The 18,698-nt window shown below is 49.0% G+C and overlaps 1 protein-coding gene across 2 annotated transcripts; it reads right to left on the bottom strand.

Annotated features, from left to right (window-relative positions):
• Positions 1-351: 351 nt before the first annotated feature.
• ACP6 (acid phosphatase 6, lysophosphatidic) lies at positions 352-8,281 on the bottom strand. 2 transcript variants are annotated; one of them, XM_027888332.1, is made up of 10 exons: positions 8,064-8,281; positions 6,580-6,711; positions 6,356-6,486; positions 5,633-5,712; positions 4,802-4,889; positions 3,255-3,387; positions 2,440-2,540; positions 1,006-1,101; positions 636-801; positions 352-517 (listed from the first exon to the last, which is right to left on the bottom strand). In XM_027888332.1, the coding sequence occupies exons 1-10, from the start codon at positions 8,241-8,243 to the stop codon at positions 401-403; spliced, it is 1,224 nt and encodes a 407-aa protein (XP_027744133.1). In that variant the 5' UTR covers positions 8,244-8,281; the 3' UTR covers positions 352-400. The 2 variants fall into 2 exon arrangements, with proteins under 2 accessions (XP_027744133.1, XP_027744134.1); XM_027888333.1 differs by having other exon boundaries at positions 6,580-6,708.
• Between the last annotated feature and the right edge of the window lie 10,417 nt (positions 8,282-18,698).

Below are 18,698 nucleotides of genomic sequence, written 5' to 3'. Positions count from 1 at the left end.
TATATCAAAGCTTTCAAGTCTGGTAGCACAGAGCAAGCTGGGCTTCATCCCACAGTCCCGGCATATAGGAAGAGGTATGTTTTCTCTCTTCTTCCTGAAGCAGCAGGGCAATTTGAAATGGTCTGTTGTCTCCCTTGCTGTTTTAGCCTCTCAGTGCTTTCGTGTGGCTATCTCAGAAGTGAACTTGAGCCATTCTGTCACGTGGCTTCTTTCATCTCGTTGCTAACAGTGTGAAGTGACACTGTGCCACCCTGTGTCTGGTAGGAAAAAGTCCCCTCGTCTAAAATACCTCTGGAATAGGGAAGGCTGGCAAGAATATAAAGAAAAATAGTCGAGGATTGTGTCAATAAAGTAATTTTAATTTAAGTCAGCGTAACGATGAGTCAGTTTGCTGATTCCCCTATGTTTTGGAGCACAGGTTGTTGTACTCCTCTGGACTGACTGAGCATTGTGAAAGAACTTTCAGAAATTCTTCAAGTGGGCAGAGACCTGCCCGACATCCTTTCACCACTTTCTCCTGCAAAAGCAAAGAGATAGAATCGCAGATTTTGTGGATTGCCAAAGCCATTGGTTTTTGCTGCATGGTAAATCCAGAAGCCCAAGATTTTTACGAGGGACTTCCCACGGGATCTCACCTCTCCACGGTAAGACACGCGAACGAACCACTCTTTGGACTGACGGTGCTGATACAGTTCCAGGGTCACATCTGCAGCATAAGGTGGCCACTTGTGATCAAAGGTGCCCAGTGCCAACAGGAGAGGAATAAGAGTAGAATCATGAGAAGCGTAGAGAATGAGCTTCCTGGAAAAAACAAAAGGGAAAAAAAAAACCCCAAACCAAACACAGAATGTCAGCTGCGTTCCTCCATAGAGAGCCAGTAGCACTTGTGCTTTTTCTACCAGATGAGCACTCATTCTCTCTATCCCACACAGTTAATATCTCCCTGAAGCAGCTTCACACTGACATCAAGTCAGAATTTATAAAAATTGGAGTTTTGCCCTGTACCTGGCCTTTTCAGATGGAGTCGAGGGATTTATTGCTGCTTTAATGTTCTTCTGTAATGCACTGAGAAGGAGACCAACACTCATCTTAAGAACTTCTCTAGAAAAGAAGCAGAAACAAATCTACTAGTTTTTAAACTTTCAAATAATTGCACACGAACCCGTGGGAACCTCTTTCCTATTACAAACTGGTAACATGTATGGAGTGTAGCTACGAACTGGTCAATGCAATTAATATGGCTAATTTTTAGTTCACAGGTTGGGTAGTCACCACTCTAATGTGATTGCAGATTGGGAGGGGAGAGGTGTTAGCAAGCAGTCTCATGAGGTGTGGCCCACATAAAGGGAAATCTAGAAACACTTGGATTGTTTTCTCTGCTATTTTGTTTCCCTGGCTGAGATTTTTGGATGCATGGGTTTCAGCTAGGGAAGATGACAGCAGCTGACTGCAAAACAACAACTGAAGCGGTTGAGATCTTTGTTGGGGAGGGGCAGGATTCAAGAAGGTGGTGGCTATCCATTATAATAATAATTTTAAATTAGTCTTTATTCTTGTATTGAACAAAGAGATGATTTTTATAAAACTTCTGGTGGGAAGAAACTACCTAAATGAGTGTGTCAGTGGAAGTGGAAGATGAGTGTGACTGGCTCTCCTGGGTGTTGTGGGAATGGGGGAAATCAGTCTTTCAGTACCTGAGATCTCTAATACATGTTTAAGACAAGACCAAGGGCAACTACCCTACTAGGAAAGGCAGTGCTATACCATCACCTGATTGGAGCTGGTGAATATGGCATCTGCAAATGAATCTGAAAGGAAGATGACTGCTCGGTGAGCAACTCAGCTGACCTTTACAAACAACTGTGCAGGAGGCAATTAACTGCACGTAGCAGCACATTCTTTTGCAAGTAGTTACCTGTGTGCAGGGCCTGGCATCACCTTTTCCGCTAGCACTAGCACTTCTCAGCCCAGCTGTGCAGGTACCACCCCTGGGATAAACTTCCCAAGCTGGAATTCATATCAAACTTGTGCATCTGCAAGGGCTGTGCAGCCTGAGGGCCTGGGCTGGAAGTATTTCCTCTTCCCTTCTGATTTTGCCCTTGACACGGGTTCACTTAAACACTGTGGCAACTGAGGCCTTCGCTGCCAGCCTCGGTGGGTTAGCACTGCTCCTCAGAAACCATCAGCAAAACAGCATGCAAGGCCACATCTTGGCCTCCTCAGCGTGGACTCCTTTTTCCTAGCTCGTGTCACTGACTCAAGGCACTGGACTTTACATGGAAGTGGCTGAGGCACAAACCTCATGACAGGGGGCAGTAGCCTGTGGTGGGGGAATGCAGCAGATTGGAAAGGGCTCCTGTCTGCTGCAGAAGCTGGTGTAGCACATTCCCCCTGGGTGAGACAACCCGTGAGGCTGGAGGCATGGATGCAGGCAATCACCTTGAACTCTCTTCCAGAAGGAAGAGCATGGAGTCAACAGATCGGCGCTCGACCGTCTCCTGGAACTTCTTCAGCACGGGGCAGCTTGGCAGATTGTGCACCTGGAGGGAGAAGACACGGCACAGCCACAGGGTTTGACCTTTTCTGAACCCAGCCTGAAGACACGTGGGCAACTGCCCACGGAAGACTGCTGTTCACGTCACACCATTTGTACTGTGGTATTTACGTGAGGATTTTCAGGATGGTTTTAAACACACAGCCTTGCCCTGGGTGCCGGGAGGATGGATGTTTGTTCCTGAGGATACACTGCTGTGTGAAGGGAGTGTAACACGTTGGGCCACTCAGCTGGCAGCCAGACCAATTACCATCAGCCCCAGTGAAAAAGAGGTACTAAAGGGGGTTAAAAATATGCCCGGCTTCCTTCCACTAGCAGAAGCAATCTGGCTCACAAGTACTATGCTGGAACCAGGATAAGGACGACTGTCAGGTGCTGAGTGCCAAAAAAGGGCAAGCACTTTGTAAATGGGGCAAGGCAGGCCCAACTGCTCTCTCAGCTTTATATTGCAGTTGAAAGAAATTCTGGATTTCCAGGTAAGAACATAAAACACTGGAGATGAGTCTTCATCCATCCTACAGCAAGGCTGACTCCACATCTTGCTTTTTAAAAAGGCCATGTATAAACTTTCTGGATTGCACAGAAAGGTACTGGGGTGGGTACCCATTGCTATCCATGGGTGTTGGCACTGTGATTTCCTCCATGTGCATGGTAAAGGGATGTTCTTTCTGGGACAGTGCAACAGAACTGCTCAGCTCACCTGCTCAGCAAAAATGTTATCGAGGAGGACAAAAAAATCCACAGACTCATCACCATCAATACCCATCTTCTTCTTAATTTTTTTCAAGTCATCAGAGATACCTGGCTGCTGATGAGCATCCTTACACTTCTGCCTGCAAGGGAATTAAAAAAAAAACAAACCAAAAACTTTTCACACACCAGGCTTCTGTCTTTTCTGTCAGGCTTTTCTGACCCAGCCCAGTGGAGCTGCCTCACATCAGTGAGGGGTAGAAGAGAAGCGCTGCAGTATACTGATTTTGGGAGTCTGAGTTGCACAAAGGACAGACAGTGTATCCAGATGTCAAGGATCAGAGCTGGCTCTCTGCTCTCACAGAGAGCAGAGGAAAAATTAAAATGTGAACACCTCAGAAGTGGTTCCCATAAGCAAGGGCTGTGCACCAGTTAACACTTCTGGTCATACTGGAACAGTACATGTCTGTGTCTTCAGGGAGCAGCCTTTAACTGCCTCATGAAAGAAGAAAAGGTAGAAGCTTTGAACTGATCGCTGTATGCTGTGGGAAAAAGGGAACACCTGGGTATTCACTTGTAGCTTTAATTCACCTTTTGCTTTGTTAGAAGCCATTTGCATACTTATGCTGTTTCAAATTGTATTTTAAAAAAATTTAGCTGAGAATACCCATGCTGGCTATGCACTTCCTAGGTAGCCTGTAAGCTGAGGAAGTCTACCTTGACATAGTCACCAGATGTGCTCGGTTAGTGGGCAGAGAGGGGAGACCCAGCAGTTTACTCCCTTTTTGGACAGCTGATGTTACTCGAGGAGGCTGAATGTGGGCTGTCACCTCACCACTGCCTAGAACAATCCTTTGCCCCCAGAGTCAAGCATTACACAGTGAGCTTTTGCAAGTGAATTCTGACAGCTCCTGAATTTTGGACAGAAATATGCTAATGGATAATCCAGCCAAGCTGCATCTCTTGTTCATCTGCTTCTCTTGTTCAGTTTCCACCCCGTGCCCAACCTGGCATAGGCATTTTAGAGTACTTGACTCTTCAAACATGAGTGTTCCTTCTATGCAGGATGTTCCTTATTTTACTTCATTAGCCTTTGTTAAATGTATCAAGGCTGGGTATATTTCAGTTTCTTCAAGGTATATATGTGACCAGAATGTTGAAATAACTCCCAAACCAGAAGCTGAATATAAAAAGGAGGCCCAATATGTTCACACTTGAAAGGCTTGTTAAGGAATGTAGATTACATTAATTCTGCCCTGCAGCAATGCCACAGACTAGCTGTACATTGGCTAGTAATGAGTGTTTGCTAGACACAGACTAAATTAAGTTGGTCTTTCAAGAAAAACTCTCTACTTTATTTTCTTCTGGTGCCACTGCTTGGTGTATAAGTTCACTTACCAGGTGTTTTATACAACTAGCTAAGCATTCCCAAAGAACTGAAAAGTGGCAGGGGCAGAAACTGGGAAATGTGAAGAAAATGTGCTGTGTTAAATTACTGCTGCTGAAAAGAGATAGCAGTGAAATCAAACGGGGAGGGGAGGTATTGCCGGCAATTACCTGGTCAAGCATTTCAGGCGCTGGCAGTTGCGCATGTTGGGGTAGAGTATTTCAGAGCTGGCTTCATCAGTGACAATGACAACAGGTCCTGTGGAACAAGGAGGAAGTTCCTGTCATCAGTAATGCATCTGTTTCTTTGGACTGCTTTAATCACTTTCACAGTCCTTGTGCTCAAGTCCATTGTTGTCAACTAGCAATCTCCCCTGAGGCATCACCTGCAACACAAGCCACTGTGCTTGTTTCTGTGAATTGAATTCCACAGGGACGCCTGCTGTGAACCTTGTAAAGCTTTCTAATTGTGTGCTCGTTTTTCTTAAGTGTTTGTAAGTGCCAAAAATTAGTCACTGTGTCATCAAGGAGCTCGGGCAAGTCACTTCAAGTTGTTTGCGGAACTGAATATGGAAGGAGCAGAGGTGAGATCTTCAGAATGCAGAGTGTATTTCTAGGGCGTACAAATAGTTACCAGCTGTAACATACAGGTGGAAGTTACTCCAGATACCGAACTTGTAAAGGATCTTGGCCAAGATACTCAGGTTTCTCTGAGAAACCTTTTTCAGATGTGTATCTCATGAACATTTGACCTAGACATTTTTGCCCTCTTGATTCTCCAGCAGGTCTGAAACCGCAGCAGAAAGGCACACAAAGGGAGCAAGGAAGTGACAAGCTGGCGAAGAACCCAAAGAGCCAGGAGACTATGGGAAAGGGGGCCAAGCGCAAGGAACCAGGGAAGAAGTAACAACTAGGAGCCAGGGAGAGCTGGGATGTGCAAGGTGTGTGCATCTAGGGAAGACTGAGCAAGGGAAGAAGGCACTGTTCAGAAGTCTTCCCAACCTTCTTTCTGCTGTTGGTACAGCCCAGCCAGCACGCACCGTGTGGACTCCAGGTTCCGGAAAATATTACTGGAACGGATGCTGAAAGAGAGAAAGGAGTTTCTGAAGTGGCACTTTCTCCTTCGTGTCAACACGGCTGCAGCTGGGGAGGGCTTGCTGGAACTGAGGGTTCTGCTTCCACCGTGCCTTTGGAAACCTGTGATGGGATTCATCTTTTGTCACTGTAGCTATCTTAAGTAGACGCCTACATCAGAACTGCCCTTTAACTTCCCTTCGGGGATAGTGGAGATAACAAACTGGCACTTCTCTGGTGTAACTTTAATCTCATCCTAAGCCAGACACTCCCAGCATTAGTGATGTGAGCAACCAGGGGTTGCTTCATCTCCCTGAACTTCAGCTTTTTACAGCGAGTTCAAGTGTGCTCCAGAGATGCTTGTTTCTCTTTTATTAATCGTGAAGGTGCATAAGACCACTGCCAGTGGCTAAACCTGGATGAGATGAACCTGTCCCTGGCATCACTCTCAGGACTGCTGGGGAATTGGATGCTTTGTGTCACGAGAGTTCTAGTACCAGGCTCGGCAGGCTGAGCAAAGATGAAGGCCCAGGGGCCAGCCAGTCTGCTGTGGAGTGGAGTGTATGCCAGTCAGAGAGTTTCCCTGGCACAGGGCTACCTGTCAGTAGAGAGGAAGCAAGAGAAGGCCAAGGAGGGGACTGAGAGACTCACAAGACCTCAGCAGGCTTAAATGTTGGTGAAAGAAAGTTGGCTTCTTCCACATAGCTTCTCCTCAGCCTTTCCCCCAGGGCAAACGTCTGCTGCATGCCCACTGTTGTCAGCTGTCCTGCAATGGCACCACCCTAGGAGAAAAGAACAGGAAGGCTCTCCAGTGGAGTACAGAAACAAACAAGTCTACAGAGGGAACACGAACCCACCGGGAAAGAGAGCCTCACCTTGAAGGTGGTCTTTCTGTAATGCTTGTCATAGGGTGAGGGAGGCTGAGGTCCTCCATCTAGGTTCGTCACCTTGTAATCAAACTTAGTCTTGGCAGGTACATCTAAAAGAGTGGGATGCCATTCCACCTGCTTCAAAACAAACCAACAAAAAGTGCTCCAGTGGAAAACTTTCAAGAGCATTAAACCAATTATTCTGTGCTGCCTTGCCTACAACACAGCATGGAGACATAAAGATCGCTTCAGACAGCTCATAGAGAAATGAGAGCAGTGCTGCACTCTGGATTTGCAGATCTTATCTGCACGAAATGCAGTACTTGCTCTCCTACCCTTACAGGAGAAAGATCTGTAGGAAATCACAATTGCTGCTCCCCGCTACACACTGAAAAGCTGCTGTAGCAAACTCCCTGAACTAACACCTGCCGGCTCCCGAGGCTGCCTCCGTGGAGGCTGGGAGAGTCATATCAGTTGTGGTAAAACCGAGGCAGGAGCCACACATTTGCCAAGTACCAGCTGGGAGGTGTGGTGCTCAGCCCTGGAACAAAGTCCAGGGGCACTGCAGTACTGAGTGTTACCACCACTGCAGCCCCATCCCTGCATCCTGCCCCTGAGGGCTCCCGGCAGCCGAAGCAGTTGTTCAAGAATCAAATAGGATGGAAAAAAACCTCTGAGATCACTAAGTCCAACCTGTGACCCACCACCATGGCACTAAGTGCCACAACCAGTCTATCCTTAAGCACCTCCAGGGACCAATCTGTTCAAACGTCCAGTCACCCTTTCCATCAGGAAATTCCTCCTTATGTCCAACCCAAGCCTCCTCTGCCATAACTTGAGGCCATTTCTTCTTGTCCTATTGCCTGAGTTGCCTGGGAGAAGAGCCAAACCCCCACCTGGCTACAACCTCCTTGCAGGGAGATGTAGAAAGTGAGCAGGACACCCCTGAGCCTCCTTTTCTTCGGGTTGAACAATCCCAGCTCCCTCAACTGCTCTTCACAGAACTTGTGGCTCCAGACCCTTCCCCAGCTCCGTTGCCCTTCTCTGGACATACTCCAGCACCTCAATGTCTTTCCCGGAGTGAGGGAACTGGACTCAGCACTTGAGGAGCAGCCTCACCAGCGCCAAGCACAGGGGGACAATCACTGCCCTGGCCACGCTGATCCTGATCCAGGCCAGGATGCCACTGGCCTTCTCAGCCCCCTGTCCAGCAGCTGTCAGCCAGCACCCTTCTCCGCTAGGCTGCTTTCCAGCCACTCCTCCCCAAGCCTTTAGGGATGCGCGGGGGTCCACGCTCCAAAACTCCCGCGTTTCCCCCGTATTCACTCTGGGGGGGGAGAGTAAATTTACTTATCCCCCCTGGGAAGGGGAATAAAACCTAAGCCACCAGGCTGCCATCAGGGAGCAGAGGCAGCATCTCCGCAGCGGGGCACCCACCGCAGCCCCCTCCCCGTCCCGTCCCGTCCCGTCCCGTCCCGCCCCGAGCTCACCAGCGCGGCCCCCGGCAGCGGCTGCAGCGGGGTGCGCGCCCCGTGCCGGAACACCACCTGCACCAGCCTCAGCTCCAGCTCCCGCCGCTCGCCGCCATCCCGGGCGGCCGCCTCCGCCCGCCGCCGCTGCGCCCAGGCGGCCAGGCCGCCCAGCACGGCCAGCCGCGGCCCCCAGCCCATGGCGGCAGCGCCGGGCCGGCCGGGGCGCGGGGGCCGGCGGGAAGCGAGTCCCCCCCGCGGGCTCCGGGATGCCCAGGAAGCCGGACGTGGACTGCGGCTCCCGGCGGGCGCCGCGCCGGGGAACCGGGCGGGGCTGGGCGGGACTGGGGGCTCCCCCGCCCCGGGGCCTCCCCTGGCACCGCCGCCCGCAGCGGGACGGCGCTGGGGCCCGGGGGTGGAGCGGAGTTGGTCGCGGCTCTCCGGCTCCAGCTCTTTCCCCTGTGGGATTTACAGTACCATAGAATCATAGATTCAGCCGGGTCGGAAAAGATCAAGTCCAGCCCTTGATCCAACCCCGCCGTGGTTACCCGAGCGTGGCACTCAGTGCCGCATCCAGTCTCATCTTAAAAACCTTCAAGGACGGTGAATCCACCACCTCCCTGGGCAGCCCATTCCAATGCCTGATTACCCTCTCTGTAAAGAATTTCTTCCTAATATCTAACCTAAACCTCCCCTGGAAGAACTTAAGACCATGCCCTCTTGTCTTACTGAGAGCTCCCTGGGAGAAGAGACCGACCCCCACCTGGCTACAACCTCCTCTCAGGGAGATGTAGAGTGATGAGGTCTCCCCTGAGCCTCCTCCAGGCTGAACAGCCCCAGCTCCCTCAGCCTCTCCTCACAGCACTTGTGCTCCAGTCCCTTTACCAGCCTCGTTGCTCTTCTCTGGACCTGCTCCAGCACCTCAATGTCCTTCCTGAACTGAGAGGCCCAGAAATGGAGTCAGTACTCAAGGTGTAGCCTCACCAGCGCTGAGTGCAGGGGAAGTAACCCCCGTAGAGCACTACAGGCCTGGGGAAGAGCGGCTGGAAAGCAGTCCAGCTCTTTGGACACGAGCCAGCATGTGCTCAGGGGGCCAAGAAGGCCAATGGCATCCTGGCCTGATTGTCCCCCTGTACTCGGCACTGGTGAGGGTCCAGTTCTGGGCCCTCACTCCGGGAAAGACATTGAGGTGCTGGAGTGTGTCCAGAGAAGGGCAGCGGAGCTGGGGAAGGGTCTGGAGCACAAGTGTTATGAGGAGCAGCTGAGGGAGCTGGGGCTGTTCAACCCGGAGAAAAGGAGGCTTGGGGGTGACCTTATCACTCTCTACAAATCCTCGAAAGGAGGCTGTAGCCAGGTGGGGCTTGGTCTCTTCTCCCAGGTAACAAGTGACAGGACTCAAGGAAATGGCCTCAAGTTATGGCAGAGGAGGCTTGGGTTGGACATTAGGAGGAATTTCTTCAGAAGAAGAGTAATTGGACATTGGAATGGACGGCCCAGGGAAATGTCACTGTTCCTGGAGGTGTTTAAGGAAAGCATTGGATGTGGCACTCAGTGCCATGGTCTGGTTGCCGTGGTGGCGTTTGATCTCAGACGGCTGGACTTGATCTCAGAGGTCTTTTCCAACCTAATTGAATCTGTGATTCTGTGCAGCTTCCTGGGTGGAAAAAACTCTTTGGGTCTGGGTTGTTTTTTGAACCCCCCATTTCCCCCCTCTCCCCAGAGGCTCCCAGGGGCATGGCAATGGTGTGCTCAGGCAGAAGAGCCGTGCTGGTGCTTCACAGGTGGATTGGATCTAGTACTGAGGGAAGAGCCTGCAAGGAGGGAGAGAGTCCCCTGGTTCCTCCCCATCTGGTTGCTTGTGCCCTCCTGTCAGCTGCCACTGGTGGGGAGGGGAGCTTTGGGAAGGGGAAGGTGTTCTGTTTGGCTCAGATCTCACATGCACCAGTCATCTGTGTAGTGCTTTGATCTTTAATTGGCCTGGTGGATGTAGCATCAGCAGTGGGAGAAATTTCCCTCTCCTAGTTCTTTCTAGTTCAGGTGTTAATGGCAGTGTTTTGCTGAGGGAGGGAACAGCTCTGCTTTAGCCTGTCACTTGTCTGTCTCCCTGCCTGTACTTGCTCACCCCATTAACCTCACCTGCAAAGGTTTGCAGCTGGTGCTAAACGTGGAAATGACAATATGTTTGTTGTTCTTGCTTAGATGAAAGCTTTTTCCACTGCCAGTTTGCTAAACAAGGTCTTTTTCAGTTTGGATGCCCAAGTGCAGACAGCCTGGGAACAGAGCAGTGGGCACTGACCTAGTCTCGTCTGGCTCCTCATTCCCAAGCGTGGCTTTGGGAGCCAACACAGTGCTGGCATTGCTGTTGGAGATGAGATGCAACAGTGAGGCAGGTGAAGACAAGGCCCTGCCATATAGATAACCTGAGGTACCTGGAGGGCTTCAGGGTTGTTTGTAGTACTGGAGCTGCCCAGCACTTGGCCAAGCTGACCAGGGTGAATGTGAAACCGGTGTCTGGAGATGCATGTTCCACTCCTTGTCTCATCAAACCCTTGTTTCTCCTCTCCTGGCAGTGATGTGGAAGACCAGTGAGTCTGTACAAATTAACTCTTCAATTCTATTCAGCATCTCTTTAGCACCCTAGCTTATAGATTCATAGAATCACAGCATGGTTTGGGTTGGAAAGGACCTTAAAGATCACCTAGTTCCAACTCCCCTGACATCACCGGGGATGGCACCCCCTAGACAAGGTTGCTCAGAGTCCCATCCAACCTGGTCTTGAACAATTCCAGGGATGGGGTATCCACACGTTCTGTGGGTGACCTGTTCCAGTGCCTCACCACCCTTATAGTAACTGATCTAAGTGAAAATTAGAGAGCTGTGCATTCTTTCTTGCACACTATAAAGCAATCAACAGATTACTGTCACCCTGGTTCCTATGAACCTTCTGGTTCAAGACTTTGTGGTGAAGTCACTGGCATAAGTAATATTTCTATCTGGGAATAATCAGTTCTCTTGTTTCTTAGGCCACATCTGCTTGATTTAGATTTATTAGGGATTTCTGTGTTCCCCATTTTCTGCCATCCTGCCTTCTTCTGTATGTTGTAAACTCCAATAGGTTTGGATTTTTGTGTTACCCAGGACCTGTTTTAGTCCTCCCTTTCTTCTTACTTGTGCTGATGGAAGCTATCAAAGAGTTATTTTACTGTCTGTGAAGATCAGCTCTTTAACTTGGCTATAGCATTGCAGACCTGACTACACTGCTCTCACTATCTCCCTCCTTCCTGTTTTTCCCATGTGGAAGCAGGCACTGTCTGTTGGGAGCTGAAGCATTCCCTGAAACACTGGAACTGGTGGATTGTGTCTTTGAAAGGTAGCACACCAGAAAAATGTCTTGAAGACTGGGCAAGAAAGAATGTCTACAGTAAAAGATGTCTTCAGGAAAGCTACTGAGTGGAGATTGCTGCAGTGAGGCATTGGTGTCTCTGAGGCCTCATGAAGTGCCTATGGTTTGTTACACAGGTCAAGGAGTCTCCTCTGTCCTCTGGGGAAGGTCTTGCCTCTGTTTCCAAGATTTTGATTTTCTGCTTGGTCTGAAATGTGCAGGTCTGGACTCTTAGCTTTCTGGTATCCACGTGCTTCCTGCTGCTTTTCCTTTGGTCTGTTGCCAGTGGTGTGCTGTGGGTGACGCAGAGACCCTAAAGCCATGCCAAACACTAGGGCTGCCATCACGGCTGCTGGTGTGGCATCAACAGCAACAGAGACCAAGAAAAGTTTTGGCCCCACTGAATTCAAATGCTCAGCACTCACTGCAGTGAGTGCTGGCAGCCTCGCTGCTGCAGGAGGGCTGCCTGTGCTGTCTGGGGCCAGCCAGGACACTGAGGAGGAGAGAACACGGTGTCCCTGTTCCCACTGTACCTTCCTATCCCATCTACCTCTCCCTAGTTCCTAGCTGTCCTGCTTTCCATTTTTACCACTGCAGGCAATTAAAAGAAATCCTGAAAAGAGTTGCAAGATTGTTTCCCATAAGGCCGCCCCTGAAAAGAGATGAGCCCCGTGTGGATATGCGAGGCATGAGTGCCAAGCGGATATCTGGGCTGGGAAAGAAGCTCAGTGCAGGCTGAATGCACGTGCCTGTAAATGTCCTCTCGACGGACCCAGAATCTCCTGCTCCCTGGGGAACCCACTGGAAACTCATTTATGACCTGTGTCACCAGAGCGACTCAGTGCTTGCCAGGCTTTGAAGGCAAGTGTCCTCAAACCATTCCTTGGAGTACAAATGCCACGTAACCGACAGAAACACGTGGCAAAGACAACGGAATAATTTGTGTTGTGTTGGGAGGAAGACCTGGGTGTAGAAGCCAAGTTTCTTGAGTGTCTAAGAATTCTAAGAATGCCTCTATCTCTCAGAAGCAGCACCCAGCACTGGTTCAAGCAGAGCTCACAGGACCTCTGGCTGGAGGCACCAGAAGCGTGACAGGCAGTAGATGCCTGCAGAGAGCAGGGCAAGGGGGAAGGAGGGAGAGGAGGGAGAGGATGGTGACCTGGCCAAAGGCCACAGGGAGGATCTGCTGCAGGTGGTTAGAGGCTGGCACAGACACCAGCACGTGCAGATGGATGGGGGAATCTGGGGATCCCCTCATATCTCTCACAAAGCGGTGCGGTTCTGAAAGGGTTACCTCAGTTTTCTGAGCTGAGTATGTGAAACACAGAGGCATGACAAGAGCAGAGAGAGAAGGAAAAAAGGTGTTTCAGAAGCCAAGAAAACAACAAATGGAGGAATCAAGCCCAAGTCTCGTGTTGTGAGAGGGGCAAGAATGCTTGGAGGAGAGGGAATAAGAAAATGTGGTTAAGAGGAGGGAGGGAGGGAGGAAAAGAGAGAGAGGGGTGATGTGATAGAAATGAGCAGAGATGAAACAGGGGAAGAGGCTCACAGTGAATTTATTTGAATTTCCATTCAAATGTTACCCTGGAAGAAAACCCCAGTTCCTGTGAAGTTGTGAAGACTGGAACTGTGGGGGCCCTCCAGGGTGGCCTTGGCTGCTGCCAAGCAGCATTTCTGTTGAGATATATTTGAGAATATACCACGCCACAGCAGGTGCGGGCAATTAGAGGAGAGATCTCCAAAATAGCAGGCGGCTGTCAATTTTTTAGCAAATGGTGTTGCCCTGTTTTTTTTTGCTTTGTCCAACTGTGTAGAAATTTATTCTAAGGTGCACCATGTTTTACAGAAACGTTTTCTAAGGACCTGTTATTTTTTACCCTTCTGTTGTGTTTTGTGACCAGACGAGGAGCAGAAGGCTAATCCAATGGCCAGCCAGGGTGGGTGTTTTTCCACTGAAGGAAGTTAATGAACTCTAATGAACAAGTTTCAGGAAACTTTCCCCTCTGAAAGCAGAGGGCAAGTTTCCTCTTGGTTGGAATTTAACCAAATTACTCTGATTACTATCTTTGCGAAATACTACCGTTGCTATCATTTGCGTTTTTATAGTGCTTTACAGCTTCACAAATGTATCACACCTCAGGACACTCTCGTTTGAAACGTTTGCACTTACGTCCTCCCTTTCTTGGGAGAGGAAACTGAGTCATAGTGGATTTCATAGTTTGACCAAGTCACGCAGTCATCTTGTGGCTGATACATTGATAAGGTGTGAGACCAACCAGCATGATTAGATATTTGTTCCATGATGTGGATTGAAATTAAATAGTGCTTAAAAAATACCCACCAAAGAAACAGTTCAACCTCATGAGTCTGAGTGGTTTATTGTTTCTTAGACTAAGTGAACACCCTGTCCCTTAAAAAAGGTAAAAGATGTCCAGGCTGGATAGGGCTCTGAGCCACCTGGTCTTGTTGTTGAAGGTGTCCCTGCCCATGGCAGGGAAGTTGGAACTAGATGATCTTCCAGGTCCTCTTCCAACCCAAACCATTCTATGATTTTATGATTCTACGAAAGGGCTATGGCTCCTTGTGGTGTAAATCACAGATTAACTGTTAAATGTTTGTGTGGCAGAGACACAAATAACTTTTGGATGCCCTTGGTTTGGTGGGTCTGTTTCCCTCTGATTGGTATGGGTCAGAAAACAGGCATATTGCCTTGGCTTCTTTCATTCCTTTCCCAGGTGCTTTTTGCTTAGCAAAGAGGGTGAACTGGAAATGTTCTTCCGCAGTTCTTCACAACACAGGCTGGGCTGGGAGCCTGGCAGGGTTGCTGGCTGCTGGAGGAGGGTGGCAGAACCAGCCCTGTGCGACTGACATGTCTTAATGGCCAGGTACTTTGTACTAGAGCAGAGCAGCAGGTGCTTCACCCAGGAGAGGCTCTAGCAAGCAGTGTTTTCCTACCCTTCCAAATGCTTCTTCCACCCCAAAACGTTCCCCTGACTGGCTCTCTGAGTACAATGAAGGTTTTTTCACTCTGGCCCCTGGAGGTGATTATGGCTGCTGAAATCTCAGGTGCAAAATGGGCGAGAATTGGCACAGTATTCATGTTCAGAATCACAGGCTGCTGCATCCTGTGGCCAAAAGAGCTTTGACCATTCCCAGCTGTGGAGCTAATGATGATGTCTCTGTGTCCTGCAAGGATGGGTGACCACAGTGGCTATTATAAACTAGTCAGTCTGGGTACATAAGCTGTACTGTGCTCATAAAGAGCAGAAATTTATTTATAAATTGTTTGAGTGTGCTGTGTTGCTTCCTGTGGAGCTGTATCGCTCTTGTCTGCTCTAGTCTGTCTGTCTTGGTGAACCTCATAGCCAGCTGCTTTGTGAGCAAGGCGCCTGGGGAAATGGAAGGAATGTTTCCACTCCTAATTTCTGTGATCCTTTGGGGTGGAATTGGCAAATATAAACTCCTAAGTGCCACCGCAGACCAAGCACTCCCTGCAGGACACCATTCATGGTCCAGTGTACAGATCTATGCATCTTATCTCTTTTTCTGCATGCTTTCACATCGGTGGTTTACCTTTCAGCAGTGAAATGGTGTGTTGATTCTTGTGGGTCATAATTGAATTTCTAAATTCCTGGAGTTTACGCGTGAGAGTCCCGGAAGCTGCACTTGTTGCATTTAGGGCTGGTGCCATGAGGACATTTTGGGAGATTTCCTTCTGTGGATTTTAGAAACAGGTTATCAGCCAGCCGGTTGCTTCCTGTCCCTTTTGCCTGGGAACACGTGTTTTTTCCCCTTACTTTCCTTTCTAATTTGCAGGCTCGTGTGTTTGGTCATTGTCAGTGTGGCGGCAGGAGAGCCGGAGGCCGGCTGTGTGCTGGGCTGTGCACCAGCTGTGCGAAGGTTCGTGCCCTGCCCTGTAACCCAGCTCAGGAGATGTGCTCCCCGCCTTCTGTTTTTCTTTTGTTGCAACTTTGTCATCCTAAACTGGATGGTGCCCACAGCCATCTGCTGCCTTCGGTAGTCTGCGGCATCATGCCGACTCAATTATGCGCCTCTCTGGGATAGCAGCAGGGCGGTTTTCTCTTCAGCTCTGAGAGAGTGTTTTTCCCTTGCACACGGAGGCTGAGGGAAGTAGGAGCCTCCAGAAGCGATCTGGGTAAGCTGCTGCCATCCACATCAGGTGGGCTTTCTGTGCCTGTGCGGTGGAGCTGCCCAGGTGTGGTGGGGGAGCTGCCAGTCTTTCACTGTGCTGAGATGCTTCGTCCTGGGGCTCGGTGCTCTGTCGTGGTGGCAGATGTGCTCCCCCCTGGCAGCACTTTAACCATTTGGCCCTTTCAGTCTTTACCACCTCATTTACTTTTTGTGACTATACATTAAACCAAATGTTTGGGGATGACGTGAAATTAAAGGAGATGGTGCAAGTGTAAATTACGTTTGCTTTCCTTCAAAACGCCCAGGAGAGAAGGGCTACAGAGGGATCACCTTGAGCCTTGAAGTGGATTCCTAGCAAAGTTGCTTCATGATGCTTTCATACTCAGGCAGAAGTGACCAAGGAGTAGGATTTACGTGTGTGATACGCCCTGTGACATCGGTCTTCTTCCTGTGTGGGCTGGGGAGACATAACTTAAATCTGGGCCAAAAAGTTATCTTTTTCTGCAGGCTTAGATGAATTTTGAGACTCCAGGACTGCTTCAGGGTTTCTTCTTTGCCTTTTGTGCAGGTAGTGGACCTGGTGGGTTTCAACATGCAGCCTCATCCAGGTTTGCTGTTTGAGTCCTTCTGGGTTGCCCATGGTGCCCTGATCCTTTTTCCCCTTCAGTAAAAGCTCTGTTATATGAGGATAGGAGTCAGATCAAGTGGTGGGGAGCTAGAACAGAGGACTCATCTCAGGGACCTGTGCTATTTACATTTAAGACATTTCTGGCCCCACCAGCTGTTCCATGTGTGTTATTTTCAGAAGGGCAATAATCCACAAGAGGTCAGGAGGGTGGAATTGTGTGAATACGTTGGGTGAAGGAGATCAAGACGCTTGGAAGCCCTCAGGCCTTGTCATGACAGAGAGTCACGATCCCAGATGATTGTGGCTTGCAGACTGGGAGAACCCCAGGAGAGCTCTGAAAGTGCTGCTTGCATGGTGAGGAAAGGCTGCTCAGCTGGGTGTTTGTGAGCTGTTTTCAGGAGTCATCTGTGTTTACACTGCTGGCAAGACCACCTGTTCTTCTTTTGAACAACAATGTGTGTGTGTGTGTGTTTGTGTGTGTATATTGCTGCATTTCTGCATTTATTTTTAGCCCTTCCTAAAAACCCCCGACAGGTTTGAAAGATGCTGTGGATTGTGAGTGGTGCCTGGCGGCATTGCTCACATTGATGGCTGTCAGAATTTCCATGCTAAATCTCTGCTTTGGAAAAGGCTTATAACTCATCCTTCTATTCTTGGTCCTGCAGCTCTTGTATCCTGGAAAAAATAAAAACTAAAAACCCAAACAACTTTTTAAAAACTGCTCAGTTTTCTCACAGGTTTGTGAAAATCAGACCCGGCCTAAAACAGAGCTTTTTCAAAGCAGACGTTGAGTCTTGTCACCTTATTTTCACAGTGCCTATTTGCAAATGTATGTCAGGTCTCTTTAATATGTTTCATATGGGCAAATGGAAAAACTGTTTTGCTTATCAGACTGATACAGACACTGGATGGTGTAAAATGTCAGGGAGCCCACAGCAGTCAGCTCCCCACCACCAGCTATGAGGAAGCACAAAGCAAGCTGAATTATGGCAGAGGCTGGGCAGTCTCCACATCTGGGGTGATAGCAGTTGCAGAATTGTAGGGTGAATGCTCTTTGTGTTAAGAACTAGCAGAGAGGTGAGACATGCCATGGTTTTTTACATTCATAAACAAAGGGCGTGCATATTGCACGTGCAATCAATGAGAAAAATCCAGTGCAAAGCAGCAGCTGATAATTTTAATCAAGAAACACAGAGTTATCCGTTATTAACTTTCTGGCTTATATTTCCATGATGTTCTTCCATCCATGCAGAGCAAAGCAGGTCGCAGCCACATCATTCTGATTCCCAGTGCCCACCCAGAAGAAACTGTGCTGGAAGGAGATTTAACAGTGTGCCCTGGTGGTGCTGTGAATCCGTGGTAAAACAAGGAAGAGCACACAGGAGCCCAAGTCATGCAACGGTGCTGGAGGGACTGAGCTGCATCTCTTCTGAGAGTTTCCACTGGTTTTGAAAGCTGCTGAAATTTTAACTGCAAATAGTACATTTGTATGCGGACGGGAGGTGCTAATTCAAAATGTGAAGGTAACAAACTCGAAATTGGGTCCTGATCCACAATGAGAATCGTGGAGGGAGCACTGGGAACTTGAGCTGAATCAAAGTCAGTGTAATTTCTCATGCAGCGTTCAGTAGGCCTTTCAAACTCAGATTATCTTTTGGCAGATGGGAATAACACTTATTCCCTGTCTCTTCAGGAAGGCTGTGAGGTAACAAAGCACACGCAGAAGGCTTTGTATATGCAAGAGCTCAGCTGTTTCTCAAACTATATTAGTAGCTGTTTGAATGACAGATACAACCTTTCCTTCAGGTCTTTCCTGACGGCTCAGGACCCTTATGGTTATCAAAACACAGCTATTACAAAATGGAAATAGTCCTGTTGCTTTTGTGCATGTCACATGGGTACACACACGGTTCTGTATCTGTTTCACTGCCAGCTCAAGACACAGAGTTTAAACTCTTTTATCCTGATTTGTCTCCCTCTGCAATAGAGGGAGACAAACCCCACAAAGGGTTTTTTGTTCTGGTTCCCCTGTATACCTATTGTCTATCTCAGGGCATTGCATTCCTCTAGGATCTCAGCACCTCCCTAGTGGGAGGCAAGGGCCACTGTATTAATTTTCCAGGTGGGAATTTCAGGCAAGCAAAGGTGACTCGCCTATTGTCAGGTGCAAAACTTGCCGGAGTAGGAACTTGAGGGCACTCTCCAAATTTTCAGACTGGTGCCAGAACTGCTTGTCCAGCCTCAGTGTTATCTTTTACTGCTGTTCTGATCCCATCTGGCTGTCAGCTGTACCAGCCAGTGCTCCGTGGGTATTCACGCTGCTGCCAGTTCTCATGTCTCAATTGGGAGTCATTTAATGCGGGTGACTGAGATTCCTCGAGAGGAGGAATTTGAAGCATCCCAGACAATGCTATGGTTAAAGTTGGTTTTGTCATAAGTCTGTGTTTTAGTATTTATTTTAAGGATGGTTGACACACACAGGTTTTTCTAGGGC

Source organism: Empidonax traillii, unplaced genomic scaffold (genome assembly GCF_003031625.1).
Source record: "Empidonax traillii isolate 1590-97213 ecotype Southwest subspecies unplaced genomic scaffold, ASM303162v1 scaffold236:size2090792, whole genome shotgun sequence".
Classification (NCBI taxonomy): Eukaryota; Metazoa; Chordata; class Aves; order Passeriformes; family Tyrannidae; genus Empidonax; species Empidonax traillii.
The sequence above is the reverse complement of the archived record's forward strand: the minus strand, read 5'-3'. Positions and strand labels throughout refer to the sequence as shown.

Excerpts from the sequence above, each read along its gene's own strand:
- ACP6 (XM_027888332.1), bottom strand. The coding sequence starts at position 8,243 with ATGGGCTGGGGGCCGCGGCTGGCCGTGCTGGGCGGCCTGGCCGCCTGG. Across the intron at positions 1,102-2,439 it reads CTTCTGGAAGAGAGTTCAAG|AGAAGTTCTTAAGATGAGTG; the intron begins GTGATTGCCTGC and ends CTTCTTTTCTAG. Across the intron at positions 802-1,005 it reads ACTCCATCTGAAAAGGCCAG|GAAGCTCATTCTCTACGCTT; the intron begins GTACAGGGCAAA and ends TGTTTTTTCCAG.